The sequence below is a fragment of the Bos taurus genome, chromosome 9 (genome assembly GCF_002263795.3).
Source record: "Bos taurus isolate L1 Dominette 01449 registration number 42190680 breed Hereford chromosome 9, ARS-UCD2.0, whole genome shotgun sequence".
NCBI lineage: Eukaryota > Metazoa > Chordata > Mammalia > Artiodactyla > Bovidae > Bos > Bos taurus.
The window spans coordinates 39,261,901-39,281,496 of NC_037336.1; the positions used below are offsets into that span (position 1 = coordinate 39,261,901).

At 42.9% G+C, this 19,596-nt stretch overlaps 1 protein-coding gene across 1 annotated transcript in view; it reads right to left on the reverse strand.

Moving 5' to 3' along the window:
- SLC16A10 (solute carrier family 16 member 10) overlaps nt 1-18,916 on the reverse strand; it is a 112,395-nt gene extending 93,479 nt beyond the window's left edge. The window contains exon 1 of the mRNA NM_001192847.1: nt 18,580-18,916. Within this exon, the coding sequence (NP_001179776.1) occupies nt 18,580-18,916 (337 nt within the window). The remainder of the gene's footprint in view (nt 1-18,579) is intronic.
- Nucleotides 18,917-19,596: the final 680 nt, after the last annotated feature.

Consider the following 19,596-nt stretch of genomic DNA (forward strand, 5'->3'; position numbering starts at 1 on the left):
TAAGTCACTTCAGTCGTGTCCGACTCTGTGTGACCCCATAGATGGCAGCCCACCAGGCTCCCCCGTCCCTGGGATTCTCCAGGCAAGAACACTGGAGTGGGCTGCCATTTCCTTCTCCAATGCATGAAAGTGAAAAGTGAAAGTGAAGTCACTCAGTCGTGTCTGACTCTCAGCGACCCCATGGACCGCAGCCTACCAGGCTCCTCCATCCATGGGGTTTTCCAGGCAAGAGTACTGGAGTGGGGTGCCATCGCCTTCTCCGTTCAGACACTGTACCCATGTGGAAAACACAAAACAAAGACTTCCTCCTTAACCTTACTCCTTTGGGATTGAAATATCTACTTTTCTTTATGCCCACCCCAACCTGAGTACCTAACATATATGATACTTTTATGTTGACTCCTTCAAAAAGTATTTAGTGCATAAATGGAATTACTGTCACCGAAAGACTCACTTCCTAAACAATCTATATTCAAACCAATTTTATGATGTTATCACAATTTCCCTAATCCTAGTAACCAGAAATATATACACAAGTTGCAAGCCTTAACCTGTTAAGGCAACCCTATTAATCCTTAGCTGGGGTAAACCTATGAACGTCTACTTGAAAACCACAAGATAGTGTATTATGTTCCCTGGTTCCACACAGTTTCCTGAGTTTCAAAAAGATCATGCTATAATGCAAGGGAGAAAAGGCTGAAGGCAACTAATTTCCATTCACTTATTATTAGTCTTAGAAAAGCTGATCAACTATGACAATTCTACTAACTCACCGACTTGCTTTCCAAAAAATTAAGGATATTTCCAGCTAAATACAGTAATTATCCAAAGATTAGTGGCCAGTGATTAATTTATCTTCTTAAGTGACCATAAATAATAGGGATTACTTTGCCTTGACATTTTCCATAACCCATTCTCAGTTGCCACCAGACACCCAAAGTCATCATGATGAATTGGAGGAAGAAGACAAATTAAATGGATTAAGCATTACTTTCATCCGGTTTTTTTTTCCCCAAAAAGAGTAACAGTCTGCCTTTTGCTTTAAGTGTCTCAATATTTGTTTCCTAATCAAAACTACAAAAAATAACTACCACTAATTATATACCAACTCATTATAATTTTGTTAGCATACACACAACAAATGAACACTCAGTTATAGAAACCAGTGTATTTTGAAGTCAATACCAAAAAACACACACTGTTCTTTTGCTATTCCTAACCTTTGCTATTAGCAAATCTCTCTGGTGTGTTGGCATGAGATTTAAAAGACTATATGGCTTCTGTTTCTCAAACTCTGAGGAAAAAACACTTGACTTGGGACTTCCCTGGTGGTACAGTCAGTAAGAATCCAGTTGCCAATGCAGAGGTCATGGGTTCAATCCCTGATCCAGGAAGATTCTACGTGCCACAAGCAACTAAAACCTCTGCACTATAACTACTGGAGCCTTCGCTCTAGGGCCCAAGAGCTGTGACTACTGAAGCCCATGCTCCTAGAGCCTGTGCTCACAATGAGAGAAACCACTGCGATGAGAAGTCCACACACAGCAAAGAAGAGAAAGCCCACATGCAGCAACGAAGAGCCAGCACAACCAAAACAAATAATTAATCTTTAAAAAAAATACTTGAGTTGGCCTCCCTTTTACCTACCCTCCCCACAATTACTGGATGTCAAACTGACTTGTCAGCAGACCAGTACACTTCAGTTCACGCCAGTAAGCACAACAGCAGGCAAGCAAGGTCAAAATACTGCCTTAAATGCTGACACGTGCTTTCATACAGACCTTGTAAGTGAAGTCAAAAGGTACTAAAGATGAAACAGTTACTGGAAGGAAGGAGAGGGGATAGGGGTGTCTTGGCTTATAAAACAGGCAGATACCATCTTCTTGCACAACCATCAATTAAATTCCCTTTCACCCACTCCCTGCTTTTATTGGCTCTTCCTCCAGGGTCACTGTACTTCCAGCACCTTCAGCTGGGCTTCCATCACAAGAGAGCAATTCAGGACCTGAATTCTGAGAGATTAGAGCGCAGCATGTGAATCCACAACACGCCCACACACAGGGACTGGACCAACCTACTCAGTAACCAGAGTGTCTGACCCATCTCAAGTGTGTTGTCCATCCAAAGCACTTTGACATTACCTTACGTGAGACTCACTGCTAGGCTGCGCGACAGGAAACCAACGTAAAAAGAAACCGGCGTGCAGCCAGGCACTCTTTTCCCTAAAAGCGAACTAACGCCATTTCTGGGCAGCAAGCACCACAAGACATATCCTCCTTGCAATCAAACCTCAGATGTCTGGTGTTAACATGCCACAGACAAGTCCTATTTCTTAAGAAACTGTATAATATATTCCACCCTAGTCCTAGTCAACAGAAAACTTAATTTCATTTATACTGCTTTTCTAGTTTTCCTAGATGAATTTTTGAAAGAGTGAGCCTACACTGTTTTCATTATGAACTGTAAGAGAGGTAGCTGACTCAGTTCCTAAGCTCAGAAGGCTGATCTACAAGATAACACCTTTCTGTTGAACAAGTTTTCCACCACTATCAATACTTTACAATTAGAATTATATAAACTAATGGAAATGATTCTAAGCTACTCTCACCACAGGCTCTTGGGTCTAGAACATCTGGAAAGTAAGATTTAGGGACCAGCTTAATTCACTGTATCGTTAATGTAGAAACAGCAAATGCCAATAGTCTCAGAAGTCATGGAAAACTGAATGCGGGGCAGAAACTAAGTCTTGGGACTAAGTTTTGAAAATACTTAAGATAATGATAATAAAAAATACAATCTAAACTTTCAAAAGTTGCAAGTCTTAGAGAAATCTAAATGCTGAAAAGATTTTAAGGATGAAGTTTTGTTACTTTTAAATAAGATGATTTCAATGGAAACCAACTAAGCTACCTAGGGGCAGCCTCTAAGGCTTCTTGAGACAGAATTTCTAAGTTTCTATTATTATATCACTTTCCTCTTAAAGACACAGGCTCTTTCCAAAGCTCTACCTCTGGCCTCAGCTTTGCTCTGACGCTCCAGGTTCACATTTCCAGTTACCTGCTTGACATCATCGCCTGATGTCCTCTGGCATTTCACAATCATGTCTAACAGCTTGAGTCAGCCTTTCCCTATCAACTTCTCCTCCACACGTTCCTGGTCCTGTCAGTGGCACCATCCAGCACTGTCTGCAGCATTTGTAGGGCCAAGTACAAAATAAAAACGTGGGGCTCCTAGTTCAAAATTAAGACACAGTCCCCAAGCGAAGGCATCATCCCAGTTTCCATGACGCTGTCCACACCCATCACTTGCCAGACTACTTGATCTGTCTTTTCAAGTGTCTCGCATCCACCCCTCCCTGCCCACTTCCATCACTGCGCTGGCTCTCAGCCAAGAGCTCTAAAATTGATGTTCCTCTTTCTTTCCCTCAGAAACCCAGTCATGATTCTCAAGGCATACTTTTCAGAAATCCTTAGAATCTCCCCATTGCCTATTAAATCACATCCAAACTTCTTAACTTGGCAGTTAAATCTTCCCATCCCTATTCTTTCCAGGCCTGATCTTCTGGGGGCTTTCCTCTACAAATCCTGGGCTCCAGCCAAACCAAATTCTTTGTCATTTGTTTAAAGAGCCCAGTGTATTGCTGAGTATAATGAACCTGGATCCTGACCCCAGAGACTGAATTCAAATCCACCCTCAGTTGCCCATCTGAAACATGAGGCTCATAATAGCAATTATCCCACAGGATCAATAAAGCAATAAAAAACATACAGTAAGACATTTACTATTAGTGTGTACCCATCCCAGGGATGCCTATTCTGCTAAATCTGCTGAAGAAAATTACCAATCTTTTGAAGTCTTAACTCAAAAGCTACCTCCCAAATGCCTTCCCTGATCATCTCAGTCAGAAGCCATTTTGCCTTCCCCTAAAATCCAATACCACGTTTGCTGCTGCTGCTGCTGCTAAGTCACTTCAGTCGTGTCCGACTCTGTGCGACCCCATAGATGGCAGCCCACCAGGCTCCCCCATCCCTAGGATTCTCCAGGCAAGAACACTGGAGTGGGTTTCCATTTCCTTCTCCAATGCATGAAAGTGAAAAGTGAAAGTGAAGTTGTTCAGTCATGTCTCATTCTTAGTGACCCCATGGACCGCAAAGAGTCAGACACGACTGAGTGACTGAACTGAATTGAATGTGGACCACAGCCTACCAGGCTCCTCCATCCATGGGATTTTCCAGGCAAGAGTACTGGAGTGGGGTGCCATTGCCTTCTCCGAATACCATGTTTATGCCACATTTAACATGGGTGGCATACTCTCTCCAAGTTACTCATGTACACAGCATTTTGTCTTTCCTCATAACCTCCCAAGACTATGGAATATGCCAAAGTCCTTTCTGTTTCTTGCATGGCCCTAATACATAGTTTGTGCTCAAATGACTTTTACATCACTTTTAAAAATAAATCGTTTTAAACATACACCCAAATTAATGAATTAAAGCTAATTCCATAGAATTAGCTGGGTCTGGAAGAGACTGAGGCAAGGCCACAGCACAGATGGAGAATGAGACAGGGCTGCTCGTGCAGACTCGAGCCTCTCAAGGCCAACGTATCACCTAAAGAAGACACTAAGTCCTCACGGCCAAGCCTCCCAGATTGTTAATTTCCATCCTCACTCCCACCCTTACAAAAGGCCTTGATCAACACCTAGGCTGGGCTTAGAGCGCAGAGGAAAGGGAACAGGGGCCTGCCTCACCTGCCAAGGTGGGTCACCTGAGAATCTAAGGGCCAGGATAATCTCAGGCCTTTCTAGTGTTCCCACCGGTGGTTAAGAAAGCTTTACTCTAATATTTTCACTGGTAGGTGTCCTCTTGTATTTCCAGATGCCGTTTACTGCTTCTAAAGGGCTCAAAAACTGGGAAAATACACTGCCCTAAAAGCAAGGAAATATGACTTCAACTAATTTTTAAAAATACCACTAGCAATTATCAAAGTAGCAAATATTAATAAAAATAAAACCTAACATTGGTAGAGTTTTCAGAAAGTCAGTATACCACTGGTGCACAGTAAACGGATTCAAGTTCTCTAAAAGACAGTTTGACAATGGGAGGGCATGACAATCTACTACAGTATTCTTGCCTGGAGAATCCCCATGGACAGAGTCAATGGAGTCGCAGAGAGTCAGACACTACTGAGCAACTAAGCCCAACAAACGTTATTATAAAGTTGTTCATGACCTTTGAACGAGTAATCTCACTTTGGGACATATATGCAATGAAAGCAATTCGAAAAAGGGGGAAAGAATTTGTTCAAAGATGTATATAGATATGCCATTTACATTTCATAACACAGCCTGCACTTCAAACACCCAGCAAAGGAGGCTCAGCTGAGTAATCTAGGGTAGAGCAGTATGATAGCCGAATGTCACATTTACTGAAAACATGAAGCAGGTTTCACTATCTGATAAAGAAAAATGTACCTTAAAAGGAATGTCCACTGAGAAACAGAAACAAAATATTCACATATAACTCTACAAATCCTTATTTCCAATTCTGAAATTACAAACCCAAAGTCTTCAAGATAGCATCAATACTCACTTGGAAGTAAAACAGGACCTGAACTGACATGAAGCTACTTATCGTCTCTATTTGTCCCAATTACTCTGAACAGGCATATGTTTTTTGCAAAAACATCTATTAGATTACAGGGTGCTACCTCAGACTCCGGGAGTGGGGAGGAGTGTGTTTTAAAAAAAAAAAACAAACACATGTGTATGAACCTGGTTTTTTTTTAAATCCAAAAAATTCTGACCCCAAAGCACATATGGCCCCAAGAGTTCCAGATAAGGGATTGTAGCTCTGTACCAATGACATCAGTTGTAAATTTAAAGAATTCAGGTTTGGTATTCCTTGACTTGGTTGAAAAAAGTGTTTGAAAGGAGTGCATTCTCTCAGGAAGATTCCTTACAGTGCTATATCTGCAGGAGTGTATGAAAAGACAAACCATATCCCTCTCCAAATAATTACAATTCCAAACCAATCAAACTGAACTTATCATAATTTCTTTTTGCTTGGATTCAAGAAGATTTCACATTTCTGGAAAAGGGTCAGTCTCCTGTTCTACTGAGCATCACTTACAGACACAAGTTTGTTGAAAGAAATGATAAACACATTTTATAAAGAACACTGAGCTAAAATTTAAGTCATTTAAAAGCATTACTTTAAAGCTTTTAATTTAAATGATCATTTAATATGTAACCATTTTTCCCAAGTTTTTTTTTTTTTTTCTGATGGCAACACATGTGTCTCTGAGACTTTTTTTCTGGTGGCCAGCAACAAAATGTGGGGAAATGCTCTATTTGTCTTTGCCCCCATATAAGCAGCCTGTGTACCATATATACGTAAGAACCACCAAACAAGAGGATTTTAGATTAGTAATTATATAATATTCTGGATACAATTATGCATATAAACACAAACATTTATCTATTATTTCTTCTGACCCTCCTTAAGTCCCTCTACACACACCCCCCCCCCAAAAAGAGATACATTAATAAGAATTCCATGTGCCATATCTGTGTGGGGCTTAGGTGTGATTAGCACTAGTCTTAGCAACTGTCCATCTGACATTAAATATCTCCATTTTGATCCAAAACAAAACGTGGTCAAATAATGTTGTTGTTGTTGAGTCACTCAGTTGTGTCCGACTCCTTGCAACCCCATGGACTGTAGCCCGCCAGGCTCCTCTGTCCATGGGATTTTCCAGGCAAGAAAAACTGGAGTGGACTGCCATTTCCTTGATGTGATTTAAAATCAGTTCTCTGGGACTCATCTGGTGGTCCAGTGGTTAAGACTCTGAGCTTCCAATGCAGGCGGCATGGGTTTGATTCCTGGTCAGGGAACTGAGATACCCCAGGCTGCAGGGTGTGGCCAAAAAAAAAAAAAACAAACACCTTTCTTCCTAATCTGTTCATATATGATTAACAAAAGATTTTCATTATAAAAATAAAATCAGTTTCATTTATCAGTTCTAGACTATTTCATAATTAACATTTTTATCTTGAGAAAAAAGAGACAAAACCTAACAATTACAATGAAAACTCCATATATCTATCATTTATTCCTATAAAACCACTTAATCTTAGGGCAAGTTTACTGTTACAGTCATTAAAGTTAATATTCTAATGCTAATAGTTATTTTTAATATTAATATTTTTACTATTATAAAAGCAACACTGTTCAACAAAGCAAAACTAAGAGCTACAGATAAAACAGAAAGAAACCTAAAAGCCTGGCAGCGGGAGATAACTTCGGAGTTGAGGAATTGTTGCCAAGTTCAAGTGTTACAGTGCTATGCAACAACAAGGGCAACTTTCTGCCCCTATCTGCACTAAAACATCAATTAACTTTGTGGAATGCCCTTGTTTAAACAACCATTGACAAATGTGAATCCTCTGACATGCTGCCATTTGAAATTGGAACGTAAACTCAAAACTAATAAAAAGGATAATTAAACAAGATGAAAAGGTTTTCACTATTAAAACCAGTCACCAGACTAACCCACTTGATTCTGGCATTAATACCTATCTACCCAGAAAAGTCAATAAATACATCTGTTTAATGAGTAGTGGTTTTCTACTCTCATGAAACGTATTTCAGAATTGGTTTTTGGATCGCGTCTAAGTTGGTCACAAGACTAAATAAAGTTTTTACTTTCTGAACACATGCAGAGCACTGTTGATGCAATTTACTCCTCAGCCAAAAAAAATGGGTAACAGCTGAACCACAGATCAATGCACCTTTCCCTGAGTTTTATACACTAATTTAACCGCTGACCTTTCATTTGGATTTAACTAATGATAGAAAAGCATGCCTTGAACTCAATTCAAAACTCCAGTTACCGATTCTCAAGTTGGGTGGCTGTAGGAGGAAGGCAGGCTGGTTCCCCCTTACTAATAAGAGCAGATCTAAGAGGCACACTTAGTTTTGAAAAGCACATTCACTATTATAACTGTCTTTAAAAACAAACAAACAAAAAAGAGTCCTAGGGAATTCCTTGGGAGTCCAGTGGTTAGGACTGGGCACTTTCACAGAGCTGGCCCAGGAACTAAGAGCCTGTATGCCTCGAGGTGCAACTAAAAAAAAAAAAAAAAAGAATCCTAATTATAATAATGCCAGTAAAAGTAACGTGACAAAATCTCAGCTGGTGGAAAAACATAGAGAATGGCTTTATCTTCTGGGTATTGCTGCTAAGTCGCTTCAGTCGTGTCCGAATCTGTGCGACCCCATAGACGGCAGCCCACCAGGAGGCTCCCCCGTCCCTGGGATTCTCCAGGCAAGAATACTGGAGTGGGTTGCCATTTCCTTCTCCAATGCATGAAAGTGAAAAGTGAAAGTGAAGTCGCTCAGTGGTGCCCGACTCTTAGCGACCCCATGGGCTGCAGCCTACCAGGCTCCTCCGACCATGGGATTTTCCAGGCAAGAGTACTGGAGTGGGTTGCCATTGCCTTCTGCCTTCTGGGTATTAGGGAATCTCAAAAGGTAAATTACCCTTGGAGGGGAGTATCAGAATTTTCAAGGGCTATGAGAAGACTTTTATGTTTGGGAACAAAAGGGTTAGAAACACTGCTTTAGTCCACATACATTATTTCAAATATTTATTTCATGCGTTTCCCCATAATTAAAAATTAGTGAAATGCAATAGCCAAGAAATGGAAACAATCTATCAATAAATACCCATTGACAGATAAATGCATAAAGGAGATGTGGTACATATATACAATGGAATACTACGGAATGATGCTGAAGCTGAAACTCCAGTACTTTGGCCACCTCATGGGAAGAGTTGACTCATTAGAAAAGACTCTGATGCTGGGAGGGATTGGGGGCAGGAGGAGAAGGGGATGACAGAGGATGAGATGGCTGGATGGCATCACTGACTCGATGGACGTGAGTCTGAGTGAACTCCGGGAGTTGGTGATGAACAGGGAGGCCTGGTGTGCTGCGATTCATGGGGTTGCAAAGAGTCAGACACAACTGAGCGACTGAACTGAACTCAACCATTAAAAAGAATGAAATAATGCCACTTGCAGCAACATGGACACAACTAGAGATTATCATACCAAGAGACATAAGTCAGAATGAGAAAGACAAATACCATGTGATATCACTCATATGTGGAATCTAAACTATGACACAAATGAACCTATCTATGCTGAAGCTCCAATACTTTGGCCACCTTATGTGAAGGTCTGACTCATTAGAAAAGACCCTGATGCTAGGAAAGGTTGAAGGCAGGAGAAGGGGACGATAGATGATGAGACGGCTGATGGCATCACCAACTCAACGGACATGAGTTTGAGCAGGCTCCAGCAGACAGTGAAGGACAGGGAGGTCTGGCGTGCTGCAGTCCATGGGGTCGCAAAGAGTCGGACACGACTGAGCGACTGAACGAAAACAACATGAAACAGACACAGGGACATAAAGAACAGACTGCTGGTTGCCAAGGGGGAAGGGGCTGAAGGAGCAGTGGAGTGAAAGGTTGAGGTTAGCAGATGGACGCTTTCATATACAGAATGAATAAACAACAAAGTCCTATGCAACACAGCAAACTACATTCAATATCCTATGAGAAACCATAATGAAAAAGAATACTTTAAATATATAATGGAATCACTTTGTTATACAGTAGCAATTAACAACATTGTAAATCAACTATACTTCCATTTATTTTTAATTAGTGAAATGAAAAAAAAAAGACTTCCAGCTGGGAATAAGGCAAGCCACCTCCTCAGTTCCCTGGTTCTAGTGCCTACAGGCAAGGTGGGATCCAGGCATTTTGCTGTTAATGAAGATGGCTTAGCTGAAAAGGTTTGCTCACACGCAGGTGGTACAGAGATGACTAACAGCACTGCTCTCCTCCATTAATCCAGTCCTGGGTGGTGCTGCTACCCAGTTCCCAGAAGGCTTGGAGTTGCTCCTTCTAAAACACTGCCAATAAAAACACCCACAGTTCCTGCCTGGGTGCCAACAGGCTAGGTGGGTGCTCAGAGCTGGGCTGAGCCAATTGTAGGAGCAACGTCTGGGGTTCAGCTTGTTTTTGTTAAGGTTTATTTATTTCACTTGAAAATGAGACCAGATCTCTAGCTGGGTTATGATAACTCTAAATGGGATGGATTGGACGACTTCACAGGATTTCTGGTAGCCTGGGTAGGAAAAACTACGTAGGTTCTAGAGAACATTTAGGTAAACACACAGAAAATAGTTTCAAGGGGATAAAAGGCCAGGACTCCACATCTCGAGACAAGTTTAACAGAAGGACAGATTTCTGTCCAACATTCAACTTAATGAATGTAAATACTGATATCACGTGGCCCAACCTTAAACTGTGCAAGTTGCGACTTTATTATCTATAAATGAGGTAACGACACACTACAAGGCTACTCTAAAAAATAAAATCAAGTAATGTATATGAAAACCCTTCCTTTATGGTCTACACAAATTATCACTTGAGCAAATATGGGTTATCTTAAACAGAATGCTAGATCAGGATGGGTTGGAATTAGGTTCTCTGTCTTCCACTCTGAGCTGAATTCATAATTCATTTGAATTCATGCTACCCCCAAAACATCCCATGTGCATCAAAAACATAACAACAGTTGTAAAAAAGCATTTTTTATCCCACAGCGGTGATCAAAAAAATAAAACAGCCAGGCCATTTCACCAGAATCTTATAAGGACCAACAACCACACTAGAGAGAGGAAGTGGCACACACAGAGGCGAAGAAGCAAGGCAGATTCGGTAAAGTGCAAAACCTCCTCCGCCTACGCTGGAGTGTGAAGTCCAAGAACGGGGAGTGTCTTCCTTCCTTCACTGGTGGTCCAGTGGTTAGGACTCAGTGCTCCCATTGCAGGGGGTCTGGGATCGATCCCTAGTCAGGGAACTAAGATGCCACATGCTGTGCAAGAAGGGAGAGCGGTGAGCAAGGTTACAGGGTCAGGCAAGGGCCAGTGCTCAAACGACTCTGGTTTTCCCAGAATTAATGGGTATCACTGATGGCTTTTAAACAGAAAAATGATATGGTCTAATGTTCTGGAAAAATCACTCATGTGTCTAAACTGAGGACCAGCAGACCCGTTAATGGGTTTTGACAGTAATTGAGGCCAAAAGTAATAAAGGCACAAATTAATGCACGGCACTAAAGGATAAGATGGGGATTGACTTATGAGGCATTAAGGAGGTAAACACAAAAGGACCTTGTCTGATTTAACAAAATAGGAAAGAGAAGAAATAAGAAATTAGGATGGAGTCCATGTTTTTGACGTGAGCAACCAGAGGTGTTATACACTAAGAGAACTCAGAAGGAAGGCTACATCTACCCACAGGTGACCTGAGGTTTTTGATGGTAGGTGAAAACACTATGTGGGGTGGCTAAAAAATGAGTTCATTTTAGTTGAGTATGATACACTTGGGGCTTCCTGGTGGCTCAGTGGTAAAGAATCCACCTGCCAAGGCAAGAGACTTGGGGAACTTATGATTAAAGACTGTGAGTATATTTGTATATGGTTATACAAGGCTGTAGTAATATGAGAGTGGGCTTCTCAGGTGGTTCAGTGGTAAGGAATCTGCCTGCCAACAGGGGACACTCAGATTCAATTCCTGGGTCAGGAAGATCCCCTGGAGAAGGAAATGGCAACTCACTCCTGTATTCTTGCCTGGGAAATCCCATGGACAGAGAGCCTGGAAGGCTGCAGTCCACAGGGCTGCAAAACAGTTCGTCACAACTTAGCAACTAAACAACAATATACCTGTGCATCCAAATAGAATTTTCTAGAAACAGGTAACATGGGTCCTGAACACAAAGAAATTTGGAAATAACAACCCCAAGATAGTGGTTTGAGCCACAGGTCATACGAGACACCCAGGGGAGGCAGGAAGAGTGAAGCAGGCACATGGCCTGGGACTAAGTCTCAAGGAACTGCCACATGGATGCAATAAGAACCGATACAACAAACCACATCAAGAGTACAGGATACAATTCCTTATAAAACACACCTCAAAACCTCTCCCGAAATAATCCCTACACTATTTCTGGTTGAGTTGGTTCTTTTGGCAGTTAATTCTACTGATAAAAATCCCATGATAAAACACCACAGGAATACTCATATTGTTGTACTTAAGCAGAATTCACTATACACTCTTTATACTTTCCATGTTTTACACTTTTATGCTAAGGGCTTTATTTTGGTGGAAAAACCTGTTTGCATAACTAACCATTTCTGTGTTATAAGAAAGTTTCTAAATTCAGAAACATTCTGGAAATGGGAGTACGAAATGCTCATACCATGCTCATTTCTTTCCAAAATTCTGAACTATTTTTGTGGTCTAACAACTTATTTTAACAGGCAGTTTAGATTAATTCACGGAATATAAAGTTGAATGTTTTAAGATGGAAAAGAATGAAGCAAATTCAAGCCTCATAACATCTGCCATAAGAGAGTTTTCTTGGCTTTTCAACCTCTCTTTGAGTGCAAATAAGAGTCAGGCATTTTCCTTATAGTGGAAAATGTGTACAGTATGGGACCACGAATCAGATAATTTGTTCACTGTAACCATCTTAACAAAGCACCACAGGCGGGGCCCGATTCTTCCCGGCGTGCTGCGGAGGAACGGCTGTTGGCCTGTGGTTGATTCAAGCTCCCAGCTGGTCGGGGGCTCCAGTGAAAAAAAAAAAAAAAAAAAACAAAGCACCACTACTAAAACACTTTCCTGTAACACAGAAATGGTTAGTTATGCAGACTGGTTTTTCCACCAAAAACAAAGTCCTTCAGCATAAAAACCAGACATAGAAGTTCAGTTCTGAACCATAGCCAAAACCTCCTGTAAGTTCAGGTCTAGCACACAACTGCAGTATGTATTTAAGTATCAGCGTAATATCAGTACGTAAATGCAAAAACTTTAAAAAAAAAAGAAAAAGAAACCTTTAGGAAAAACTGACTGACTTAAAAATTTCAGAGGTGCCAGAAAGAGGATGTTGAGGACTTCCCTGGTGGCACAGTGAATTAAAATCTGCCTGCCAATGCAGGGCACACAGGTGTGATCCCTTGTCCAGGAGGATTCCCCATGCTGCGGAACAACTAAGCCCGATCGCCACAACTACTGAGCCCGTGCTCTAGAGCCACAAGTAAAGAGCCCGTGTGCTGCAACTCTTGAAGCCCGTGAGCCCTAGAGCCTGTGCTCTGTAGCAAGAGAAGCCCCCACAATGAGAAGACCTCGGACCGCAACAAAGAGTAGCCCCCGCTTGCCGCAACTAGAAAAAGCCTACACCAGAGCCGCACCAAAGCAACAGAGACCCAGGGCAGTCAAAAACAAATAAATGAATAAAGACCAAAAAAAAAAGGCTATGTTGAGAGGTGCTGCAAGATGCATCCATCCCTCAATGCTACTAAAAATCCTACTTTGTGATTATGACTATCTAAAGAGCAATCTCCTTCCATATGGGAAAGGTAGAGTTGTATTAAAGATGATAACCAAAGACCTTTTTGATAGCCCATTTTCCTTTAAAACTACTGAATATTTTTAATACCTTGATTTGTACTTGGAATATCCAAAAGAAGATGATAATGTGCACTGTTTCCCAAACTTATTTAACCACAAGCCTCTATGTTAAAGAAAGGCTATTAAAGAACACATTCTCGGAATTACTGGAAATAGTAGGGGTCTTCTTGACTCAGCCTCTGTACCAGAGTGACATAATTTCTTCAAAAGAATATCATTAGTGATCTTAAATACTGATTCTGAAAACATACTTGTTTTAAATAGATGTTTCTAAATATCAACATACCACTAAAGTATTTTTACTTTTTCCAAGAAAGCAGATAAGTAAACTAGACTAATACCCTAGTAAGATCCCAGAGAGTGTTCTTTTAGAGCACTAAAAGAACCCTAGAATCTTTTTCAGTTTCATGAAAAAACTAAAAATAGGTTTTCCAATAATTATAATTTCTAAATTATAATTTTAAGTTGTAATTTCTAAGGGAAAACAATGTTCCAGTTAACTGTAGTTACCTGTTTTAGTTTTCCCAAAAGTGTCTGATCTCCCCCCACCTGGGCAAGAAGCAGGCACATATGAACAGATAAATCTTAGATGAACAGAGACAACTCAAGCTCATCTTGCTCCCTCTGATGGACCTTTCTAACACAGCAGTAAGTGCAAGGCATATCTCTGAATGCCATGTCTTCAGCAGCCAGGATAACATGATGGGGCTGTGATGTACTCCACCGGAGTTCAGCTTTCTTCCCCTTTCCAAAGTCTTAATTTCACAAAATGAGATCTACTGCCACAGGGAAAGAGGCCATCAAACGTTTTTCCCAGCCTCCACCATTCGTGGGAATTTCCTTAGACTTTCAGCCTCTTAATCTCCCCAAGCCTGTGTCCTGGTATATTGCAAAGAGAAATATTCTATTTACTTTTGTATCCCACAGCAGATCAAAAGCTCCTTGGGGACAGCTGATCTTGTCTCTCTCAATTACCTCCTTCTATGCCCAGCACAGAGGGTGTCAAATACTGGGTAAACATTTGTAGTATGAATGAGAAGTAACATTAAGATGTGTAAACTCACTTATATCTTAGTGTGAATGAATTTCTCCATGCCTGTTCCTGAGAAATTGTGGGAGGATCATCAGTGGCGCAGAAAGAGATAAGAGAGCCTTGAAGAGAAAAAGTAAAGCCTGAGGAAGTCTCTTCTTCACTTAACATCTGGAAATACTGTTCTGCTATGGATCAGTCTAAAGGAGTCTGGTTCTTCAAAGCAAACTCCAGAGTCTGGCTTGAATGCCATAAGAAATTATCTTGCTTTCCAATGAACATCTCCCTATACTTCAAAAATCTTTTTTTTTTTTTATTTTGGCTGCACCACTCGGCTTGCAGGATCTCAGTTCCCCAACCAGGGATTGAACTTGGAGCCACCACAGTGAAAGTGCTGAATCCTAATCACTAGATCACCAGGGAACTCCCAAAAATCTATTTCAATGAGACATTAACAACTGGCAATTGCTTACTGACAGCCAAGTGAGATCAAGAAACAGAGATCCTGATCTTTCACACTTCTTTTCTAACTCCAGAATTCCTATATAGTTATCCATTTCTAAAGCTTGAATTAATCAAGCATAAAGAATGATGCATTACCAGAATGTTATCCAACCCATGTAATATGATCAGTCGTTAAAAACCTAGCTTCTGGAGTCAGATAAACCTGAGGTTGAACCCTGGTGTCCACTGCTTACTTAATCTCCATAAGCCTAAGTTTCCACATCTGAAAAGAAAGATTAAATCGAGCCTATCTCATGCAGTCACACTAAGGTTTAAAATAGGAACGTGCTTAGCACTGGGCCTGACACATGGGAGGTTCTCAAGCATCGTTGATGGTTACGAACCATCGTTTGGAAACCTAGGTTCCCATTCCACCACCCTGTGCACCTCCCTGTGTAGCCTTGAGCTTCTAACTATGAAGAAGCTAATGAGCACGTGGAGACAGAATGAACTGACCTCTAATGCTGGAATTATCAATCATGAACAAGGTAATAGAAAATGGACCAAAACTTTGAAAAATTAAGTCTTAAATAATTCCACATCTGTTTTATGTTGTACCTGAAGCTAGCACACATTTGATCACAGATGATTCAGCATTAGAATATCAAAATAAAAAACCTGAAGAGTCAAACTTCAAAGCAAGCATTCTCAAACCCTTCAGTACCTGTTGTTGATAGACTTTATATGCAACACCTGTACGTACGTGTCTGCAAGAGAGTGCATGAGCAGAGGGAGATGGAGATGGACGGGGGAAGAAGGGAGGGAGGAGGGAAGCAAGAGAGACACTAAATGAGGGACGAGACAGAGAAAGGGAAGAAGGGAAGGCGAGGCAGAAAGTGGGGGGAGAAAGAGAAAGAAAGAGAAAGAAGGGAGAGCTGGCAGAAGGGAGGGAAAAATGGAGGGAAAGACAGAAAGGTGGGGGGGCAGGAATTTAAACATTAATTGGCGTAAAGGCTATCCAGTCTCCATTTTTTCACCAATGAGGTGACCTCAGACCTTAAAGTTTATCTGCTGTACATGTTTCACGCATCAACCAAGTACAAGTACAGGCTGTTGTGCCATCTGGCTGGGGTGTTACACAGGGCCACAAGGGCACGGGCCCCTCTGCAGGAGTTAGATCAACAGCACCCAGAGCACAGGCTGGTTCTCAGTCAGCACTGACCCTGGGCCGCGCACCTGTGTGCAAGGGCACAACCAACCACGTACGGCAGTCAGGCAGACCAAGTCTTCACTATTTAACGTGCACACCTGCATACCTGTTTGTGCAGTACACACCCACACATACACAGCCAAGACTGGAAAGCCATCAAGGCTGAGTAAATGAAGATATTCATCAAAACTGAAAATACAGAGTTTCAAAAAGTTGAAGAGAATGGGTCCCTGTGGCCTCCCTACCCTTCAGCTACCCAGAATTGGGCTATCGTTGTCACTGGGAATCTTTGGGACCAAAGAGAGAGAGGCTTCGACATCACAAAACTCTTGATTTCTGATGAAGCTACGGTCTCTCCAGCAACTGCTTGCTTGCTCACTCGCTCTCTCTCAAAAAAATGAGTTAGGAAGGAGAAAAAAAATAAGACTTTCCACAAACAACAATGGATCTACTCACCTGAGTTTGCAAAACCTGTGGTAGACAAATGAGTATTTTGTTTTGGTGTTCTGACTGCAATAAAAGTGTAATCCCAGGCAAGAATTTACTAAATGCTGAAAGAACTAGTCTTAAAATGTGGACTCTGAATTCTGCCTCAGTGCCCTTTTCTCTCCCAGATGCTGGCTACTCAGAGAGAAAATACACAAAGTTATTTTTGTTTACTACTGCATATGCATATCTATCCTGCCAAGCAAGTACATGATATTATATTTTGAACACTTTTGTACCTAGCTCTGTGACCTGAAGAACACAACAGCTTTAAAAGCTATTTAAGGAACAGAAATTCCAGGTTAAATATGGTACCTGATTCACATGTGCAAGGAGACAATGTACAAGAATATGCATGGCAGCACTGTCTATGGTAATTTTGAAAGTAACCTAAATGTTTATTAAAGAAAGAATGCATATAAAGTATAATATATTCATACAATGGAAAACTAGACATTAAAATGTAAAGAATTTAAGCTACCAGCTCATACTGTTATGGGGATAAACTGCAAACACAACGCAAAGTAGAAGAAAAGATGCAGAACCACAGTATAATACTCTCTAATACAAGTCTTTAAAACTCCCAACATTACCGCTCCTTTAGAATTTGTTATAACAGACTAGCATATTTTTTTGTATGCACACTAAAGAGCTAAGGAAAACACACTAAAAATAATTGAAAATTAAAGTTAAAAAAAAAAAGGACCATATGTCACTGTTGTTTAGTCACTAAGTCATGTTTGACTCCTGTGGACTGTAGCCCACCAGGCTTCTCTGCCCACAGGATTTCCCAGGCAAGAATACTGGAGTGGGTTGAGATTCCTTCTCCAGCGGATCTTCCCAACCCAGGGATGGAACCCGGGTGGGTCTCCTGCATTGGCATGTGGGTTCTTTACCACTAAGCCACCTGGGAAGCCCTCATTAACCACAGAGAGTTGCCCAAATGGCAAGGAGGGAGCATGTTTTAGTAATGAAAATCGCCTGGCCCTTTAAATAAGATATGTTTCATCACCATTGTGGACTCATTAAAACACTTTATTTCAACAAGCTTCACTTTTCTCCCCTAAAAGGGGTTGATAACGCCTGCCTCGCAGGATGACATGAAATAATGCATGTAAAAGACTTGGTAGATCAGGTAATAATCATTTAAAGGGAAAAAATGTTGAGTCTGCACCTTTTTCATCTAATTTGGTATATGATTAAAAATGACAAAGAACACAACAGGAAAAGGGCAACCCTTCACCTTCCTCTTCCCAGTCCCTGATCTGGCTGCCTCCTATGCTTTCTATATTTAGCAGAGTGACACCCCCCTTCCCCCACCCACCCCCCAAAAAAAACCCAGCACGAAACCGTGTTTCCTTCAGAACTCCCGAGTCCTTGCAATACAGATCTTTCATCTCGCCAACTCCGCCTCCCCCCACCACACAAAGTCCTCTGCAGCGCCGGGGGCAGCAGAACAAAAACCCAACCGTCACGGTCACGAAAGAGATTGTAAAAATAACGGAGCGGTGTAACTAACTGGCTTTGGAAGGGTCTGTTTGTTTTCAAAAATTAAGAGAAAGTCTACCAGAGACTCAGCCTCTATCCTGCAGAAAGGGGAAGCAGGAAGATCTAAGCAAATAAGTTTTGTGACTTGTATCCAAATGAAGTCTCTACATCTGGATTCAACACAAAGAGAGGCGCACGGAGGCCCCGGGAGCGGCAGGGCTGCTTTTGCAATTGGACAGACCCACCCCTCACACCCTTTACACACACGGACCCGCAGGGGCGCACCAGGAGGCGCAGAAGCTCGCTCCACATGCGGGATGCATCCCGCGCCCATCCCCCGGGGCTGGCCGCGGCGGGCGCTGTGCCTCACCTGTCTTGAAGACCATCTTGTCATCGTCCTTGGACCCGAAGGTCTTCAGCATGGACACGAAGAGCACCCCGCAGGCGTTCTGGATGCCGAACACCGACCCGTTGCACCACATGGCTGCTAGCATCACCAGCCAACCCCAGCCGCCCTCAGGGGGCTCAAGGGGCTCGGCGCCCACCGACCCACCCAGCTCTACTTCCACCTTCTCGGCCGCCGCCGCCTCCGGGCCGTCTAAGGGTCCCGCGCAGGGCAGCGGAGCGGCCCCCGGAGGCGCGGAGCCGGGCGGCTGCGCCTCGCTTGTCCCCCGCGCGGCGGCGGGCTCCTCCTGGGAGGGCACCATGGCCGGGGGCGGCCCCCTCGGGCGCCGGGGAGCGCGAGGGGCGCGAGTTCCCGGCGGGCTCGCGGAGGAGCCGCCGAGTTGGGCTGGCGGGCTAGCGAGGCCGAGGCGAAGGCGGTGGAGCCCACCGTGGGCGGGCGGCGGCGGGCTTACACTGGAACCTCCGGGTCCACAGCCCCACGCCCGGACTCAGCAGGAGGCCGGACCGCCAGCTCTTAAAGACGCCCCCCCGCCCCACCCCCCTGGGGGCGTGGTCGACGGCGGGACCTGCCCCGGAATCTCCTGATGATTGGGCTTCGGGAGAACGCGGGGGGCCCACCCCCTCCCGCGGCGCGCGACCCAGGTGCCTGCGGGTGGCTATATCTGCGCGCGCGCCTGCCGCCGGGCCTCCTCCTCTCCAGCGGGGGTCACAGATGTGTAGGTCACCCCGCCAGAAAGTGTTAACGGAAGGGGCACGTCTCCTCCTAGGTGCAGGCTGCATTGGGTCATCGGGACCACAGAATGGGACCTTCTTTAGTCTCAGTCCGCTGACAGCCTGACCAGCAAACATTGTCCCTTTGTTTTCTTTTTGTTGTTGTTTTCTGGCGTTCACCTCTAATTACTAATTATAATACATAAGATATGTTATGCCAACTGCGGACTTAAAAAGGGAGTCAGGAAGATCAGAGGCCCTATTTAATTTC